Below are 21,123 nucleotides of genomic sequence, written 5' to 3' on the forward strand. Positions count from 1 at the left end.
AGATACATCCACTAAACAACATGAGTTTGACCATCCAAATACTGAACGATTTTTTATTTCTCCTGGAGTTGGAAGAAAAAAGCAACATCAGAATGTGGGAGGGATCTTGGATGCACACTATTGCTATTATGTGTTTGATGGTACTCTGTCAATTATTTCAAACAATGGAAAATTCAGGGTGGAATGTAACAATACGAGAGAAGGAAAGTTGCTACTCACCATATAGCGGAGATGCTGAGTCGCGACAGGCACAATAAAAAGATTTACACAATCATAGCTTTCGGCCATTAAGGCCTTTGTCAGCAGTACACACACACACACACACACACACACACACACACACACACACAAGTGCGTCTGCAGTGTAATTTCAGCTCTCTGAGACTGCAGACGTTGCGCTTGCATGAGTGTGTGTGCTTGTGTGTATGTGTGTCTACTGACAAACGCCTTAATGGCCGAAAGCTATGATTGTGTGAATCTTTTTATTGTGCCTGTCGTGACTCAGCAACTCCGCTATATGGTGAGTAGCAGCTTTCCTTCTGTCAATTATTTCTCATCTTGCTATACCTTGTCCTCCATTCCCAGCTATGCCAGCTTAAGAAATGAGACTATGGCTGTGAAAAAATAATATTCAAGTGCCTAAACAGTGTATATCACTGTCTGTGGAACAAGGTTACATTGTATCAGTTGTCATTCATGTCAGTGTGCAGTTTGTATCAGAGAAGAAGCTGATGATGGGGAGGACAATGCTATTCCTTTTTTTATTAATGTCACCATCAACACTGGGTTATGTGGCAGAACTATATTTGTGACTGAGACTGTTCTTGCTGCTCATCATCTCTGAATTAACATAAGATTCATTACAGCTTAATACTATAGTCACATATGCTGGTAAGTATAAACTGTATATTTATTATAGATCGCTTGTGAATAATTTTATTTACTAACAGACAAAATACATGTTGTAGCCATATGAAAAAAAACAGTTTAAGGCTCAAGTAACAAACATCATAAAATCAGAATTGATGTAATAAATTATATAAACTCAGTTCTTACAACATTGTTATTACGGACAATTAAAAAAAATCAGTTTTCATTATTTCTGTTTTAAATGTTACATTGTACTGTTAGTGTTCTGATTGTACTCCTAAACATATAAATTACATACATTCTAATATAAATATACAACCAAAGAAAATTTACTTGTGTTGCATGTATATATGCAGGAGTAGTAGTCATTAACTGCGACTGTTTCAGTGTCTTGCTCTCTTTTGAAGAGATCACATTTGATGATAAAGTTGCTCATGCTGCAACTGAAACAGAAATTGATTTTATGTACATTTCTGTATTTTTAACTTGTGGATAAACATAACTTTAAAAGTGAAAACACTACAGCAAATGAAAGTAACAGTATCAGTAACAAATATGATAAGAGACTCTTATTAGAAGACAAAACCTGTGCTAAACCAACAGACATATGAAATGGCTGTTAATTACTGCAGTAATGTTTGAAACCATGAATTCCTTGTCATATACTAAGTACAAATTTTGAAAGTGGAAATAAAAGAATATGAGACACTAAGGAAATTATGCACTGTTACTGAACCAACAGGCATATAAATTGACTATTAAGTATCACAGTAATGTTTGACACTTAATTTTTTTGTGAACTGCAAAGTACAATAGATTAGGAAGTAAGGAAATCAAACATTGTTAATGATGAGTGCTGACAGGAGACGTATCTCAATGATACTGATCTATTAGTCTGCAAGCTAACTTGTCAGCTAATTTAACACTTTCAAATGGAACACAGAATAAACATAATGGGGACAGATATGTTTCTGCTGTACACTCATAGAATGTTGTAATAAATCATAGTTTGTCTTACACTGAGTATCTTGTAGTGTGTTTGCAGATCCTCAAGTTGAAAATTTTATAAATTAATTCATTTTTGCAATTAGTTCAGCAGATTAATTTTTAGTGACACATTTCATGTACAGGGTAAGTCAAAAAGTACTGTACAGCTTTCGAATTAAACAGAAATTTATTGAGATACCTTACAGAATTGGTAGATGAGTCATTTTGTAACAAACAACCTAAAGCTCCACTTAAAAGTGTCAAGTTTCGCATTGGTTCAATGCGACTACCATTTGGGATGTGGCAAGCATCCCACTGGTAGTCAATTTCTTCCCACTGCAGCAAATAGGACATAACTTGTGCAGTGGCATTGTAGATTTGATTTTTCAGGTTAATCCTTAAAGAGCAGACCTAACAGGTTTACTGGCTATGTGAATTTTGAATTCAATTTGAAAGCTTAACATACACATTTTGTCTTCCATCTATCATCCAGTGACAAGTACTGTTGCTTTGAGAAGTGTGTGCATACATCCATGTAACAATATTTTATCATTCATTATGGGTAGTACAGAGCTCCATATTTGTATAGCACACAGATATTAGCATGTGTATGTGTACAAGCTAAAATTATTAGCTTGTTTTGTAGTGAATAATTCATGTCTCACTCATTATGAGTAGTATGGAGCTCTGTATAGCACATGGTTTTTAGCGGGTGTAGTGAGTAACTCATGTCTCAGTAAAAAGGGTGAGATTTTACCTTCCACTCATAGAAAAGCTTTTTGTTGCCCTCCAAATCTCTGCAATATTCTTGTCAGACCCTATGCTCCTTATGCACCCATCTCCCTACCCTATGGCTCCTACCCCTGAGACCGTCCCCACTGCAAGACTTGTCCCCCTGTGCGCCCTCCTACCACCACCTATACCAGCCCTGTACCTGGCAAAACATATACTATCAAAGGGAGAGCCACCTGTGAAATGACACGTAATATACCAGCTGTTATGTGAACACTGTTCCACATTTACCATCGGCATAACTACCACCAAATTATCAATTACAATTAATGGGCTAGACAGAGGGCATATACTGGAAACATGCAATATCCTGTTGTAGTGCATGCTCTAAAACATGAGAATTGTGATCTCAGTGCCTGTTTCCCCACACATGTCATCTGGATTCTTATCCCAGAAAGCAGTTGCTCAGAACTCCACAGGTGGTAACTAGCACGACAACATGTCCTTGCTTCTCGCCACTCACCTGGCCCTAATTTACATTCATTTCTCCTGTCTCAGCATTTATTCATGGTAACTATCTTTTCCTCACTCCGTTTCAGTGTTCCCCATCTTTCATTGTCTTACCTGTCTATTTTTCACTGCCCTCCTCCCATCTCTGTTACGTACAGTGCACTTAGCTTTTCACTCGTATTAACTCCTGCACTATGTTTAAGCAGTAATCCCTGTGTTGCCTATTACCCTGTCTTCCACCTTCAAGCTCTCAGGTTTTCAAATCTCATCTGATGCAGTCCCCAACAATCAATCTTTCCTTCCCATCCCGTCTATTAAGTCTCCCCTGACTCTCGGTTCCGGGTGAGTTTGCTGAAATCTACCCCTTCTCCTAGACCTCTCCAGTCCTTTTTCTTCTCCCTTCTTCCTTCCCCTTCTACCCTTCTTCCTAAAGAAGAAGCCAGAGGCTCCAAAAACTTGTCTAACTTTCTTTTATGAGTGTGTTCTGCCACCACTTAGTGTATAGATTTTTTATCTAGTGTATGTTTTTTGGAATATATTTTGCAACACCATGTTTTACAACATTTTAACTAATATTACATCAACAAAAATTCTAGGGCTGAACTAAAAACAAAATCAGTAAAAGCAACTACTTGCCTGCAGCTGATAGATGGATTGCACATAGATACACATAAAATCTCAGGAAATTGCACTGGTTTACAGTCGGGCTGTCAACTGATACCAAAAACGGGCAATAACATTCAAAGTGAATTGTTGAGACCATTTATGTCTCTTGGTATCCATGACTCTGCTTTGAAAGATATGCATTTCGTGACTGATCAAGGTGCCAACATAATTGCTACACTGCATGATTATTCATGACTGAATTGTTCCTGCCATATACTGAATACAGTGGTACAAAATGCTTTTAATGCAGAGTATATATGCATCAGTTGTCCACGAGTTTGTGGTCTCCTGACTGCAGTGGAAAAACTCATTACTTATGCAAAGATAAGTGTTCTTCTTAATGCTCTCAATACATCACTGGAACAATCTGACTACGTGCTGGAATATGCAGCCAACAGTGGTAGAATTAGTAGAAAGCTTTATATTCTTCTTTGTGTGAAAAGCTCTCTGAGAAGATAGAATTGCTCGAATTGAAGAAACTGATACCACACTGCTGAAAGAACTAATTTCTCTTCTCACACTATGTATGTTATTCTGTTACTGTAATTCTTATATGTTATCATTTATTTTATAGCTTTTAAAATGTGAAGGTTTTTGTAGCCCTTCAAAGAAGCTTCCAAGAAATTAGAACTGGAGAAGTCACCTACATTGCACCTTCTGTTTCCATGGAAGATGACACTATTACAGCATTTGAGTCAGCGCCCCACAACAGAGAAGCCTCTGAAATAGGTCTTTATATAAATGCCCCCAGTTACACTTGAGGAAAAATTAATTGTCCAGAGATTCCCTGAGATAGCAATTTTCTCTGGCCACCATTTCATCATTTAAAAATGATAGCTGATGATAGTAGGCATGAAGTCATAGCAAAGGTAAGATGTAGAATCCACTTATTGCTATGTTAATAGCTCCACAGTGGCCAGCTCAAAAGGGAATTAATGCCTCTCAGTCGAAACTGAGGTTTGTCAAAGAATCAAGTATAAGCCTCATAGATCTGGAGTTGACATTTCTTTGCTTAAAGAATAGCTGGATATATGAGAACATTTTATCAGCTTGGCTCATCAAATATGTGAACAACCTTGACAGATACCTGAAACTGAATGAAATAGTTCAAATACCTTCAACAACAATACATTTGGTTTTATTTTCAATCAACTTTCATATTCAGAATAGAGCTCATATTGATGTGGATTTGAAAAATGATGTAATAAAGAGCTTTTGCACTTCTCCAGTCAGGAAAAAAAAAGACAGTGTATATGACAATCAGATAAAGAATTTAACATAGACATGTGGGGCCCCAAGTTTGGGAAATACCAAAAAGTTGATGACAAATGTTGAACATGTATGTCAGTAAATAATGTACCAGGCCCAATGAGATATATGGGCTCTGCAACGAATTTGTGATGTCACACTAGTCTGTTGTCTGTCGCACTTCGTGAATGCTCAGCTCCATGCAGGACCCACAGGAAACCAATATTTAATTTTAAAGGTACTCACTAAAGGTCTTAACTTTGCTGTTTCACTATCAAGAACTTGCAATCATTTAAACATGCAGTCAAGTATTGTGGTTGCTGGCACTTTTAAGACTGGCAGTATCACATTCTGTGATTTATGCACTATGGCCTACCTTTCTTATGGGCCTCGATGTCATACCTCGTCGCATGTGCAGCGGTTGTGCTTGTTGATCCTACCCTCACCAGTAGGGGACAGTGCTGCACATTGCTCCAAATTAAGTATTCTCATCAGTGTGGCTCCAGGCCTACATGCACAACTAAGGCCCCTGAGGCTCTGGGTTCGAATCTTTGCATGTGGCAGGAAGTAATTATTTATTTGGTTAGACAGTTGTTTTTTTATTTTGAAGTAATATTTATTATTTCATTTATCATCTCTTGGCCCCCACTGCTTTATTGCAAAGTACTGTTCAACAAAAAATTAGCATATTGCATGACTAGTGAGTGAGTACAACCTTATGAATTGCATCATTCTCTCTCTCTCTCTCTCTCTCTCTCTCTCTCTCTCTCTCCCTCTCTCCCTCTCCTCTCTCCCTCTCTCCTCTCTCTCTCTCTCTCTCTCTCTCTCTGTCTCTCTCTCTCTCTCTCTCTGTCTCCCTGACTTGGAATGTTCTGAAACAACACCGTATGAAGGCTTACAAGTTGCAGTCACTGCAGCAGTTGCGTCTGGGGGACCACAACAGAAGGTATGAAGTTTGAATTTCAGTCCTCCAGGATATGGCACAGTTTATGAATGGCTCATCTTTTCAGATGAATTGACATTTCATGTTCATGTAAAGTAAACAGACCTCCATAGTGTAAGAATTTATGGGGTCACAACATCACGGCATCATCGTTGAACATAAATGATACTCGCTGAAACTAAATGTGTTCTGTACCATTTTTGTTCACAAAGTTTATGGACCTTTGTTTTTCACAGGGAAACTGTGATAGGAATGTCATACATCGGCATGCTGCAAAGCTGGCTGTTTTCTCGACTTCATGAAGCTTGCAATGATATTGTTTCTATGCATGATGGCACCCTGCCTCACTTTCACCTTGAGGTGTGGAGTTATCTTAACAATACCATCACACAACATTGGATTGGAAGAGGTGAACAACCAGACCATGTTCATTGCTTTTGGCCTCCCAGGTCATCAGGTCTCACACCTTCTAATTTTTTTCTGTGGGGACATGCAAAAGACAGAGTCTTTGTCCCAGTTATGGCAGCTACTCTTCAAGAGCTGAGAAATCAAATTGTTGAAACTGTCAATGCAATAAACCGGTACCTTTTGAGTCATGTGTGGAATGAAATGGACTACTGCTTCAATGTTTCTTGAGCAATGCGTGGTGCTCATGGTATAGTGTCTGTGTGGATAAATGGGGTCCATGTTGAATGTGATGGAACGGCTGGAGAAGTCCGCTGGCTCAGATTGCAGTGTGGCAGGCCTTTCTGCACTACTCTGATATGGCGCAAACCAAGAAAAAATGTCCAGTAAATATGGGCTCTAAATGCATGCCTTAAGAGCAATGAGCACTTGTTCATCTTTACTGTTGTGAAACACATCTCTTCAACTGAAAAGGTGATGATAGCTCTTAACAGAAGCATTTCAGAGACAAAGTTTACTAGACTATTTTTTGTTTTGTTTTGGTCCATAGCACCTCCTCCCAAAATATGGAAAACAATGAGCTTGCAAACAGAAGAAATTTGCTTCACAGTATCAAAGATAAAGGTGTACATATTAGAGCACATGTTTACTGAACTTTGTTACTTCAAATGATCATTTCTGTCTTACTGTTGAATGTTGACCATTCCTCCTAGGACACTGTGCATACAACTTCCTATTTGTTGTGATTTGCTCTTGTTTTCTGGTAATTATCTTAGCTACAGCTGCCTCACGTTCACTGACACAAGTTTCAATGTGCAAATCTTCAATGTTTGTTAACATTAGATCTAATATATTTCTGCCATGAGTGGGCTTCCGATATACCCATTCCAAGTGGTTTTCAGAGGAGTCTTTTGCATTTCCTCACTTGTTACAGGTGTATCGATGCACAAACATGTATCAACTACAGGAAAGTGGTTGCTATTCTCTAATAGTTCTTTGCAGATACCTTAATTAATAATTATAATGTTGTTTACACAGGTAAGTTGAAGCAGAGGACAGCTGTCATACTACCTCACTGACTTACCAGGATCTACATACAAATCACATTCACAGTAATTGTGTACCTAAGAGTTACAATCTTCAGCACACTGGAAGAGATGCAACATTCATAAAAGTATAGATTCTGTGATCTACTCTGATGCTCTGTATTATGCCAAGGCAATATATCTGGCTAAAGAAGATGCAAGAAATTCAGTTCATCTTCTTGTTTTAAAATAGCAGGGGCATGAGATACGAGGGTTTTTTGAGATGGTAAGTAACTGAGTGATTGATAAGAGTGCCTGTAGGGTGACACTAAGATACAGAATGTCCTTCCAGTCATTCAATTAGAAAGCTAAGAAACAGAATGTCATTCTAGTTATTCAATTAGAAAGTGGTCACCCATGTGTTATTGAGAATGGCACAATGTGTTTTAACTATTAAGGGCCTCATTCAGTATTAGATTCCACCAATGTTTGATGATTGTGAAGATATGTTGCAGTACGTGACTTTTTAACAGATTCAGTTTCATTATTCATTTGGAGAAAATGCCTGTGTTCAACTGGATTTTGGTCACTGTCTTTGATTGTCATTGTGGAACTGAAGACAAGTTTTAAGACTTAATATCTTCAAAAGTTTGTTGCCTTGACGTGGAGGGAGGGCGGGTGGGGCAGAGAATGGGGGCCCAGTGTTACTGTTCAACATAAGCTTTCCGTTTCTTTCATGTAGATGTGTAAGATGAGGGATAAAAAGTAATTTAAATTAATTTTTACTTTCTTTTCATTTTAACCACACTCCTTGCAGTTACAGATGACCAACATGCATGAGTCAAGCACTTATCATCATTACTATCTTTGTTAACACTGCTCTCAGCGGTATCTGTAATTCCAGTTTCTCCAAACTGGAACAACAGGTTCTTGAACCCTACAGTAGTTTGTCTTTGACAGTGAAGGTGCTTATTTATACCATTCCCACAACAATTGCATTTTGGTTGACTGCTGAATGACTGAATAATCAGAGTAAACCAAAGCTTTCATCAATCAGTTTTTTAACAGGCTTCCGCGGCTTAGCAATTACCATCTTCAATAACATAAAAACAGCACACTTAATTAAGATTAACAGTCCACAACATTACAAAAAAGCAAATTTAAAATATTTCATTCATGCAGCTTCATGCACTTCATAGATTTTACAAGATGCATAAATAAGGATGCACCTGTGTTGTTAGTGTTAAAACATGTAGTATCAAAAATATGACTCTGAGAACTATGGGACGTAACATCTGAAGTCATCAGTCCGCTAGAACTTAGAACTGCTTAAACCTGACTAACCTAAGGACATCACACACATCCATGCACAAGGCAGGATTCGAACCTGCGACCATAGTAGTCGTGCGGTTCTGGACTGAAATGCCTAGAACCGCTCGGCCACTGCGGCCAGCAAAACATGTAGTATCAGATGTGCCACTTTGGCTACAGTGAAGTGATAATAAAAAATTCGGGGCAATTGACATCATGTTGCACAAATCTTGGTAAAGGTAAGTGCTCTACAAGAAAATAGGTGGTAACTTACAGTCAGCCTAGAAAAGTATCATTAAGATATTAAAGAAGACTATATATGTTTTATACATTGTTATATGTTCATTAGTGTCCATGGAGAATGGTGTATGTGTTGCAGGTGAGGAAAAGCGACTTTCTCATGAGAACACTCTCAGTTTACATTATAGAACAGAGCTATATCATACATAAAGCATGAGGGATATGCAGCTGGCTATATTTACTAGTGGTGGAAATTACCACCAAATAGATTTACAGCAAAAAGAGAGACAGAAACTGCTTTTGGTAAGCAAAGCCCCCACTAATAACATGCATTGCTGGACACAGAAGTTATGGTACCATGGAGGAATCACCTGGTGACTTGTAAATTGAGGCAGATTGACTATTAAACAAGTTAAGTTTCAGACGAGCTGTGACTTCCACAGCCAGTACCATGTCTCCTACCTTCCAAACTTCACAGAAGCTCTCCTGTGAACCTTGCAGAACTAGCACTCCTGAAAGAAAGGATACTGCAGAGACATGGCTTAGCCACAGCCTGGGGGATGTTTCCAGAATGAGATTTTCACTCTGCAGCAGAGTGTGCACTGATATGAAACTTCCTGGCAGAGTCACGCTTGGGCAGCTCAGTGGTAGAGCACTTGCCCGCGAAAGGCAAAGGTCTTGAGTTCGAGTCTCAGTCCAGCACACAGTTTTAATCTGCCAGGAAGTTTCATATCAGTGCACACTCTGCTGCAGAGTGAAAATCTCATCCTGGAAACATCCCCCAGGCTGTGGCTAAGCCATGTCTCCGCAGTATCCTTTCTTTCAGGAGTGCTAGTTCTACAAGGTTTGCAGGAGAGCTTCTGTAAAGTTTGGAAGGTAGGAGACGAGGTACTGGCAGAAGTAAAGATGTGAGGATGGGGCATGAGTTGTGCTTGGGTAGCTCGTAGAGCACTTGTCTGCGAAAGGCAAAGGTCTTGAGTTAGAGTCTCGGTCCAGCACACAGTTTTAATCTGCCAGGAAGTTTCATATCAGCACACACTCCACTGCAGAGTGAAAATCTCATTCTGTGACTTCCACAGTTTAGCCTTGCTTACTCACTATGGCACCTTGTGTTGTGGGGCAACATACTCAGTTTGCACTTTGGGGAGTACTCTTGGTGTACACAATTCATGAATTATTCATTTATACCTACCAACTCACAACTTCATAAATAGATCTCAATTGTGAAATGCTTTTATGTTGATGTCAATGCACTTAAAGCAATATGAAAATAGGGGACTCATTTGTGAAGTGGACAATAGCTGGTCATACACCATAAATGTTCAGTTTGTCATGAAGAAAACCACTCATCTGATAAAACCCAGACTGAGGCTTGTGCTAGACTTCAGTGTAGATGGTTTAATTTATTGGTGAATTGATCGCTTATGTTGCATATAGTCTTTATTTATAACTCAATGACAGAAATCTGAGTAAATGATAGCCCACATGTTTAATTTATTTTTAGACTATGTTCCTTTATTTTAAAGACAGTGTTATGTTTATGGATAAAAAGTGCTAATTACTGAATGTAGCCAGACTTGCTAGTTACTGAAATAAATCAGTCTTTCTAAAACTATTCCTCAACTGTGCCTGTTTCCATTGCTACTCGAGTTCAAGACCCCTTGTACTTACAGATGGTTGTTTCATTTGAATGTAAGCTTTCCCAGATGGAGGAGGGATGCAATATACCTACAACACCAAATGTAGATTTCCAATTTAAAAAAATATGGTGGAATGTTTAAGATACTGGACTCAATTTTGGGGATTGGGGTTCAAATAATCATCAGTATTTAGATTTCCCTCTATTGCCTGTAGTAAATAACAGGACAGTACTTTGTGATTGGCCATGGCCTTTTTTAGCCTTGTCCAGTCAGAACTTGTGCCCCCAGTTATAATGCCTTATTATAGAGGAATAAATTGAACAAAAAATAAGATGTCCAGCACACTGAAGGCCAACAGTTCGATAGACACATAAAACAATGACAGAGAATGAATTACTACAGACCTCAAAATTCAATGCACTGTTGCTCCATTGTGGTAGAGACAGAGAAGTACCAGTTATCCTTCCTTGACATTCTCATTATGAAGAAATATACAATGTTAAACGTTATGATTACCATTTACGAGTGTCAGTATTTTTATTTATTTTGATTGCAGCTTTGATCATTTGTCATTTTCAAACTGCTGTAACTACCAATTTTGTGTGCACACTACTTCGTAATTTGTGTGCAAAGTTTATGATTGATTCGGCCACTAGAGTCCATCTGGCCTGCTAATATGACAGCAGCTGGGTGCACAGCCTGCCGGCTGCACCCCTGTGGGAACTAATGTCTATTCAGACATGTCGCTCTGCTGGCCACTTGTGTGTTGCTGATTGTATTGTACTTTGTCTTCCATGTGTATGTGCTGTTTGAGCAGTAAATTAACAATGTTCTTGGGGTGCAATGGATACCATATATGGCTTATATATAAAGATTTGGGAAAGGACAATGTGTTTTATGGAGTTACAGTATACATCCAGTTGCATGAAAATGATGACTAATAAAAACTGAAATTACAACAAATAACATTCTGACTTAAAAATGATATAGTTATAATGTTGAACAATTAAATGAAGCCTATGGTCTTGTCCATCATCAAATCACTATGCCTACCCACACAGAAATGAGGAACCAAAAACACTTGTAGCAATACCTGCACAAGCATTTAAATCACCATATTAGCCCAGCTTACATGAGCTGGAAAAAACATGGAAGCAAGATGCAGCATACCAGCTGAATTCTGTGTGAGTCATTACTAAGATGCTTGAGCACTAATGACAGATAGGGTAGATGAAGAATTCTGATGTGGACAAACAAACTTAAACTATGATTCATCCATTCAGGTAACAAGCGAATTCTCACAGAAGTTGAAATTTACTTTGCTTATTTACTCAAGGGGATTGCAGAAGTATGTGGCCATAATACCAGCTTTAACAGGAAGAATGGAATAAGCTGCAGCAACAGCACTGGGCTATTTGTGGGCAGAATGCAGATGAACACTGAATACATTTTAGCAATAGTTACTACTTGCATCACTGAAAAGTTAGAGAAACTAACTCTAAAAATAAGATGGGTTTGGAAAAAGTTTTAAGGTATTGTATATTGTGCAGACTCCAACCCAAATTACTGGTTAGGTTGTTTTAATATGTCTGAGAGTGGCTGACTCATCCTTTTATAGTCAGTGACCAAACCATCTATGATTATCTGAGTAAGTTTTAAAATTTTGACAGTTTGTCCATGTATACAGTCAAACAATGGAAACTTCGGGTAGGAATATCAACAATGTAGGAAAAAGACAGATTTCCACTTACCATACAGAGGGCACATTAAGTTGCAGACAGACACAATTAAAAGACACTTACACAAAGCTTTTGGCCACAGCCTTCATCAGCAAAAGAGAGACCTACACAATTCATACACACAACCAAGCACACCTCGCACATGACCACCAACTCTGGCAGCTTGGACCAGAATGATTCCACCCTGAACTGCCAGAGTTGGCAGGCATGTGTGTATGAGGTGTGCTTGCTTGTGTGTATGAATGGTGAGTGCTTCTCTTTTGTTGACGAATGCTGTGGCCGCAAGCTTTGTGTAAGCATCTTTAAATTGTGCAAGTCTGCAACTTGATGTGTCTTGTTTATGGTAAGTGGAATCTATCTTTTCCTACATAAAACACACACACACACACACACACACACACACACTGACAGAAAAAATGCAACACCAAAAAATAATTAATGTAGAGTAGAGGAATACATCAGTCTAGGTAACATGTTTAAGTGATTAACATTTATAAGGTCACAGGTTAATGTAAATGTGAGATAAGCCATTGCAAATTTTAAATGCTGGTACATTAATAACCAGTGTAACTGCCAGAATGTTGAATGCATGTATGCAGAGGTGCATGCATTGTGTTGTACAAGTGCTGGATGCCAGTTTGTGAGATGAAGTTCCATGACTGTTGCACTTGGTCAGTTAATACAGGGATGGGTAATGCTGGTTGTGGATGACACTGGAATTGTTGTCTGATGACATCTCATACATGCTCGTTTGGAGACGGACCTTGTGGTCGAGCAGGCCAAAGCAACGTATTGACACTGTAGAGCATGTTGGATTGCAACAGCAGTATGTGGGTGAGTATTATACAATTGGAAAACACCCCCTGGAATACTGTTCATGAATGGCAGCACTGACAGGTCAGACTGACATACAAATTTGCAGTTGAGGTGTGTGGGATAGCCAAGAGAGTGCTCCTGCTGTCATACAAAATCACACTCCATACAGGTGTTGGTTCAGTGGGTATAGTACACAGATTGATTGGCTGCAGACCCTCCTTGTAATCAATGCTTGGCTATCACTGGCACCAAGGTAGAATGAAGATTTCATCAGAAAACATAATAGGCCTCCTCCTTGGTCTCCAGCGAACTGTCACTTGACAACGTTGAAGTCACAAATGGTGGGCATGTGGGGTCGGTGGAATGCAAGCTACAGGGAGTCTTGTTGGCAGCTGTCCATGAAGTAACTGATTTGTAATAATTTGTTGCGTGACAGCGGTGCCAACTGCAGCTGCAGTACGGTATGCCAGAGCCATGAGCCAGACACAGTGGTCTTCCATCTCAGCAGAACTGTGTGTCTGAAGCACAGTCTTCTTGCGATTGTACATTCCTGTGACCACCACTGTCAGATATTATGTACAGTGGTTACATTACTGACAGGTTTTTCTGCAGCACTGCAGAAGGAACGTCCGGCTTCTCATAGTCCTCTCACATGACCTTGTTCATACACAGTGAGGTGCGGATAATGGGGTGTTTGTCATCTTGAAGGCATTCTTGACTAACATCAACTCACCATCTCCAATCTCAAAGGTAACAAATGCTCATGACCACTACAGCGTATATTTAAACCAAACCTGATTTTCATCCTAATAGTGGTGCTACTAGCTCCACTCTTATGCGACTGGTGCGAAATTTGAGTAGATATCATCTTTCAGACATAGAAGCACACCTACAATTATTGAATTATATGAAATAAAATTGTCATAACTTCACAATGGTTCAAATTACACAGTTGGCCATGGGGAATGGTGGGAATTAAATGCACTGTAGGTTTGGTTTAGCAGCAAAGCCCACTTTCATTTGGATGGATTTGTCGGTAAGCAAAATTGGTGCTTCTGGGGGACCAAGAATCTGCATTTCATGATTGAGAAGTCTCTTCACCCTCAACAGGTGACTGTGTGGTGTGAAATGTCCAGTCATGGAATAATCTGTGCGATATTCCTTGATGGTATGGTGACTAGCCACTGGTAGGTGAAGGTTTTGGAAGATGATGTCATACCTGTTATCCAAAGTGACCCTGATTTTGACAAGATGTGTTATTGCAAGATGGAGCTCGTCCCCATCAAAGCATGAGAGTGTTTAATGCCCTGGAAGAGCACTCTGGGGACCGTATTCTGGCTCTGGAGTACACAGAGGCCACTGGCATGAGTTGCCATATTCTCTGCGTCAGAACACAAGACTCCTTTTTGTGGGTTATATTAAAGACAAGTTGTAAAGCAATAGTGCCAAAACCATTTCTGAGCTGAAAATAGCCATTCAGGAGGTTATCGACAGCATTGGTGTTCCAACACTTCAGCGGGTCATGCAGAATTTAGCTATTCATCTGCACCACATCATCACCAATGATGGCAGACATACCGAACATGTCATAACCTAAATCCAAATATCTGTAATGATGTGAATATAATAGAGGGAAACATTCCACGTGGGAAAAATTAAATATATCTGTAATGATGTTTAGATGTTGCTGTAGTTTGTAAGTAATTTACATTTTTTTCATATAGTTCAATAATTGTCACCCTGTATTTTCGTTTATGTCACTCAATTCCTTCTTGGTTTTGTGATTTTTTTTCCATGTATGTTTGTAATTTTCACATTTTATGAGGGATCAGCTAGCCACCACATCTACCAGGAAATAACATTCAGAACTTTTCTCCCAGCTAACTGTCTTTTAATAATAGCATTTTATGTGATGACTGTTTATGTAAGTGTGAGGAAAGGACAGGAATCTGCATGCTTCTATGCATGGTTTTTTACTATCCATTTTCATATTTTGATAAGCAAATACTGTATGTGCTGTCATTGTTGGACTGTCTTTTAAGTCTCTAGCATGTGTTCATGGGTTATTGTCCCAGGCATTATGACGCAAGTTTTTAATGTTGCGATGTCTCTATATGCAACTGCATCATCTCTGATTGACAATTGACTGGGAAGTTATGCTACAGTTATCAATGTATTGAGGGGTTATGAGAGTATGTTTTGAATTTTTTCAGTGAAAATAGTGGTTCACTGTGTGATTGTAAGTTGTACTAACTACTGCAGAGAATGGAAATAGATAGGAGTTAAGTTTCTTACAATTCCTAAGAACAATGAAGTGGAACAAATGGCGTACAAATGTGCTGATTCGTTTCAGTTACTAGTGCGTCTTTGGGCACAGTATTTGTTGCTTCAGATTATGAAAAAAGGATTTTAGAAATCAGGGTGTACATGCCCCAGGAAATCCAGGACAAACCCCAGAGCTTCTTAGAATATGGGAATCTTCATTGTTTTGGTTTCAGTTAAATTTTTATAATGTTGACTGGTAAGAACTGATACTCTAACAAAGAATATTACTGTTTCCCACTATTAAAGAATAATACTGCAGCAATAAAACAAATGAGAGAAAAAAATAAATAAAGCTTAAAGTTGCAAAGGAAATGTGTCAGTTACAACGACAAAACACACTGCCAACAGCAAAATGTGTCAAAGGCTTTAGTACAAAGAGTATTTAATACTCCGTAACAATAAACTGTTTCCAATGAGCATGATCTCACAAGTATTTACATTAGGCTCATTTGAGCAGTTGCCAGTGGGTTCATGCACATGTGCAGTTGAGTTGCATATGAGCTGTACCTTCTCCAGCTTCTGTCTACTTGAAGTGTGGTAGTTAGATGCAATGGCAGTAGTAACAAGTAGCCAGATGCTACCCGCAATAATTTTTCTGGTGCACCCAAGCTGCCAGATTTCTACTTGTGCAGAGCAGTCTGGGTTGTAGAGGGAAGGCAATAGTCTCTACGTGACCCATGTTTACGTTTAGTGATTTTGATGTTTTCTTTTCATTTACAGCTCTCACGCCAATTGAAAACAAATGTATTTGTGTGGCCTGGAGCTATCATATGAATTAAAACACATTCAGATAATTACAGGCCACTAATGTATCTTATGAGTTTCAGTTTTATGATCTTATTTTATCTCCACATTTTAGGCAGTCAAGCATTAATCACTTTGCAGAACAATGAAGTCATTTTTGTCAGTTTGCTAAAGAAATTTGGCTTTCAGTAATCTCTTCTGCTGAGGCATTCAATTTATTTGAAACAAAGTGTTTCATTCCACACTATTGGCTAGTTTCAATTGTTTGCTGAATTTCATGTGTACATTTTCTTCTTCTGGCACATATGGCATTATGCCATAATAAAGAACCAAATATAAGATAATACAGTACTGGTACCCCAAGAAAGTTTACTCCTCGAAAGTCACACTGAAAAGGTGAGTATTAGGTTGTGGCCAACTTCATTATGAATCTGGACATATGAGAGTGCACTTTAAACCAAATTATGCATTGTAGTATGGTTTTCGAAATTCCGACTCTCTCAGAGTATCCTCTGTTGCCCTGTTCCCTTTATGACATATGTAAGATATCTTAATACTTCATATGTATGAATATACAGGCTTCCCATGTCATCCTAGATGCACACGTGCAGAATGTTTGTTTTCTGGCACTCTAGCAACTGCTGAAACAAACCTATTGCTAACAGGTTGTGTGAAAATATTGCTAACAGCTATTTGAAAAGCATTGCTTTCTAAGTAAATTTCCTCTTATTCAAGATGAATTATGTTATGAATTACATAGAACCTTCACCGTTCAGGGGATTGATAAGTTTTACAGTTCTGAGAGAAAGTATACTGCCATTTAACATGGTTTCCCGTGTATTTTTAACCAAGAAATCTGAAATTTATTTTTTGTTGTCCATGTATACACCCTGAGAAATAAACTGTTGAATCTCCCTCTGAAACACTAGCTGAAGCCTGATCCTGTTCCAGCTCTATGTTCCCCATCCTCCAGAATTGATTTTGAGGACTTATTATGAGCCTGTGGGGTGTCTGGCACAAAGTGCCTTATCTTCAACTCTGATCTCTTTGAACTGCTTTGTTCTATGTCTCACTCAGCGCACAAACTATGTACTGCCATGAAACTTCCTGGCAGATTAAAACTGTGTGCTGGACCGAGACTCGAACTCGGGACCTTTGCCTATGAGCTGACCTTTCGAGTCTCGGTCCGGCACGCAGTTTTAATCTGCCAGGAAGTTTCATATCAGTGCACACTCCGCTGCAGAGTGAAAATCTCATTCTTCTATGTACTGCCATGTTTTGTTCTTCTTGCTTCACGTCTAATAAAGAATTTATGATATTTAAAGTGTGTTGTTACTATCAGCATCATGTGATAACCACAAGTGCAATAATCATAGAAAAATTTGGGCACAAAAATGAAATTACATTAAAGAGATAGAAGAGGTTTACTTGTAAATATATTACCAACTAATGATGAAACTACTTGTAGAGAAAACATTGAGTATAAAAATAAGCAATGCTGTAAATGCAACCATGTGCAATTGTAGCAAAAATTAGAAATTCTGGAAATATGAATAAAACAACTTAGGCAGAAGTACACAGATTTAGAGGATCTACTCACCCAATTTAACACTGATTTTTTTAAAATAAAACATTTTAAAAAGTGGTTGAGTGTTCATTTTATGACTGTCAACAACAAGTGGTGAGGATGGTTTAGTAAATGATCAGCTAGAGGCTGTGGCTTTAAAACTGTTATTTGTCTGAATAAAGGTAAATTTGTTTACATAACTAATAAATAAGTTTATGTAATAATACAGTATAACATGAACAATCTTACTTGTGTTTCCAGTTATGCATGACTTAAATATATGTGTGAGGTGTGCCTATAAGCTTCTATGCGGTAAGGTGAAGTGAAAGGATCTGCGGCGACATCACCACTCAAGTACATCTGCATGTGGTATCTACTATGTATTCTGGTAAATGTGAAGTGAATAGTAGATCATTTGATAATCTCGAAAATCTGAACAGCTTAATCTTTCCTTTATATGTATGCTTATTTATTTTACAACTTTTTTTATCTTTCACTGAATTTATTATGTGTTCTGCAGTTCATTGCATGTGTTTTTCATTAAAGCTTTAGTTATTAAACTTCACTTTCATCCCATTATTAACCAACAGTAGTTGCTGTATCTTTCCTTCTCTCATCTTGCAATGTTATTTCCTGCCTAAAGTTTTGTTTACCAGAATCTTTTAGAATGTTGTCTTTTTCATTGCTGAAATTTACTAAGTTACTCTGTCCCTGTCTGTCATTCTTATTTTTCATGTTATGACAAGAAACTGTACCTGATACCATCTTAAAAAGGGAAATTCAGAATTTAAGTCTCATGGAAATCTGGTGATCTTCATGAGTGCAATATTTGGATGGGTAGTGGCCTTGTTACATAAATTACACTAAAGTTATTAGCTGAGAGGTTTAAATAAGTTAATCTAAGAGGAATAGTGTTACAGAATTGCAAACTCATAACAGGAATAACTGTACAGCAGAGTTCTTTTCTCCAGAATAAAGATCCTTCATATTAGACAACAGCCCGGGACTCCCATCTAATTGAAAAGTAAGAAGTACAAAAAAAGGAGAGTTTCAGATAAAAAGCATTGATTAAAAATAGGTTTGTGGTATTGATCTGAAAATGTACAAAATTTCAATTTTGTATAAAAACTCAAAGATTAAAAAAATCTATTACTATAACACAAAAAGACAAAAAACAAAAACAGTTAAAAACAAATCATAATCAACTTTCCTTGTATTGATTTAATGACAATACAAGTGGTTCCTGACTGATAATTATAAAAAAGCAGCCACTGTTAATTACTCTATGGATTCAAAACCAGTCATTAGCAGTTCTGAAGAGACAGAACCATCTTCAGCCAACAGAAGATGTTTTACGTGATGTCTTTTACATTGTGCTGACAGTGGACCATCAGCAGTTTTCTACTGTGTCAAAGTGTCATTTAAAGGCTGTACCATAGAAAATTATGGGTCATCTCTGAAGGACTGATGTCCTGATCAAAATCAGATGAAATAAAAATGAAAATCATTTCATTGAAATTGGGAAAAATGCTTGACATTTAGCACTGGACGTGCCTCGAGTTGTTGAGGCCCATGTAATGCTCAGCTCTTGAGTGTATTTCTAAAAGTGCTGTGAAAAGTGCTTGCTCCCTTCATCTTTCTGACCAATATGGAAAATTTTGATACCAGACTTTTCAAATTCATGTGATGAGTCCCCACTGCAAGTTACTGTGGCTGTGTCACATGTCACAGTGCTGAAGTTAGGCTTTGAACACAATAAGAAACATGTCAAACAAAACATATGCTTTATTTGAAGAAGAACTTGTCAGTTTGAAAACAGTAAGGGGTCTATTTTGAATACATAAGAGTAATTAATAGTGACTAGTTGTTATTTTTATTTTTAATAAGTAGTCAGTTGTCTTTTCAATCAGCCAAAATCTCATGACAAAAAAAAAAAGCAGAAGAAAAGACTAAGGTCAGAATTCTTTCACAGACAAAAATCAAATGCTTTTAAAAACCAGTTAAAACAAAACAGAATGGCACTGCGGTTGAACTACTGTGCAAAAAATCTTGAAAGTGCAAAAATGAAAAAAGGGTGACTGTCACCCATTTTGCCTAACCTTCTGGAGCCTTAGCTGGAGCTGGAACTTCTGCAGTTGGAGCTGGAGCAGCTTCAGGAGCAGGAGTATCTGTAGCAGGAGCAGGGGTATCTGCAGCAGGCGCAGGGGTATCTGCAGCAGGCGCAGGGGTATCTGCAGCAGGCGCAGGGGTATCTGCAGCAGGAGCAGGGATATCTGCAGCAGGCGCCGGTGCACCCTCCGCAGGAGGAGGAGCCGGAGGTGCAGCACCCTCTGCACCAGCAGGCGCAGCAGCAGGGGCCTCGGCACCTTCTGCGGTGGCAGGGGCAGCTGCAGGAGCTGGGGTATCCCCGGCAGGGGCATCTGCGGCGGGAGCTGGGGTATCGGTGGCAGGGGCGGGGGTATCAGTGGCAGGAGCGGGGGTATCTGCGGGAGGTGCGGGGGTATCCGCAGTGGGAGCCTGTTCGCCCTCTGTGGGAGCGGTGCCTGCAGGTGGCTGCTCGCCGGCAGCAGCTGTACTTTCGGCTGGAGGCTGACCTTCGGCTGGAGCTGCTGGTGCAGCAGCCTCTGCTGGAGGAGCTCCGCCCTCTGCGGGAGGTGCCTGTCCCTCTGCTGGAGGTGCCTGTCCCTCTGCTGGAGGTGCTCCTTCTCCTGCCGCCACGTCTGGAAGTGGTGGTGCCTCTGTGGACACTGGAGTCTGTGGTACAGTCTCACCCTGAAAAACAAAAAATTAAAAACTGACAATGGAGAAAACTGAAAATATATTTTACAGGTTACAGAATTGTGTTGGGAAATTGGACTATTGAGTCAGTAGCGACAGTTATGTTGGTCAGTTTATAGCTCATTTCACAGCTCACCATAATAGGCAACTGAAGGATACGGACTATGGTGAAAAATGTAGATTGGGTTCATAATATGTACTTTTCATTCCAATTTATCCATAGTGAGGAGATCCTCTGGGATGTGGAACATGTCAGAAATTAAGAATGCACAATGGATATTTACAAACTAAGAACAGGTATGCTAATGTATCTTCCACAGATCCCAAATGAAATTACTCTTGTGGATGTGGAACCAGTCAAAAAAATTCTTAAGCACATTTACATTTAAAAGGATATAGGTGCAAATGATAATTGGAAATAGGTGCATATGGCAATTCTTATGTTATTGTACCACTGCATTATCAAACAAAAAATATAAAAAACATTTTATGATGCTTATTTACAATGACCACATTACTGTACAAAATCTGTATAGATGTCAGATTGTACGCAATATTCACATTATGTGATATTATT

At 38.8% G+C, this 21,123-nt stretch overlaps 1 protein-coding gene across 4 annotated transcripts in view; it reads right to left on the reverse strand.

The window, feature by feature from the left end:
• Positions 1-1,035: 1,035 nt before the first annotated feature.
• The window catches only part of LOC126175987 (troponin I 3-like), a 132,122-nt gene continuing 112,034 nt past the window's right edge, over positions 1,036-21,123 (reverse strand). The window contains exons 10-11 of one of the 4 annotated variants that reach the window (XM_049923097.1): positions 19,868-20,540; positions 1,036-1,313 (exon numbers count right to left, since the gene is read on the reverse strand). In XM_049923097.1, coding sequence (XP_049779054.1) covers positions 1,303-1,313; positions 19,868-20,540 — 684 coding nt within the window. In that variant the 3' untranslated portion in view covers positions 1,036-1,302. The remainder of the gene's footprint in view (positions 1,314-19,867; positions 20,541-21,123) is intronic. The other 3 variants (XM_049923096.1, XM_049923095.1, XM_049923098.1) reach the window with 3 other exon arrangements.

The sequence above is a fragment of the Schistocerca cancellata genome, chromosome 3, assembly GCF_023864275.1.
Source record: "Schistocerca cancellata isolate TAMUIC-IGC-003103 chromosome 3, iqSchCanc2.1, whole genome shotgun sequence".
Taxonomy (NCBI): Eukaryota; Metazoa; Arthropoda; class Insecta; order Orthoptera; family Acrididae; genus Schistocerca; species Schistocerca cancellata.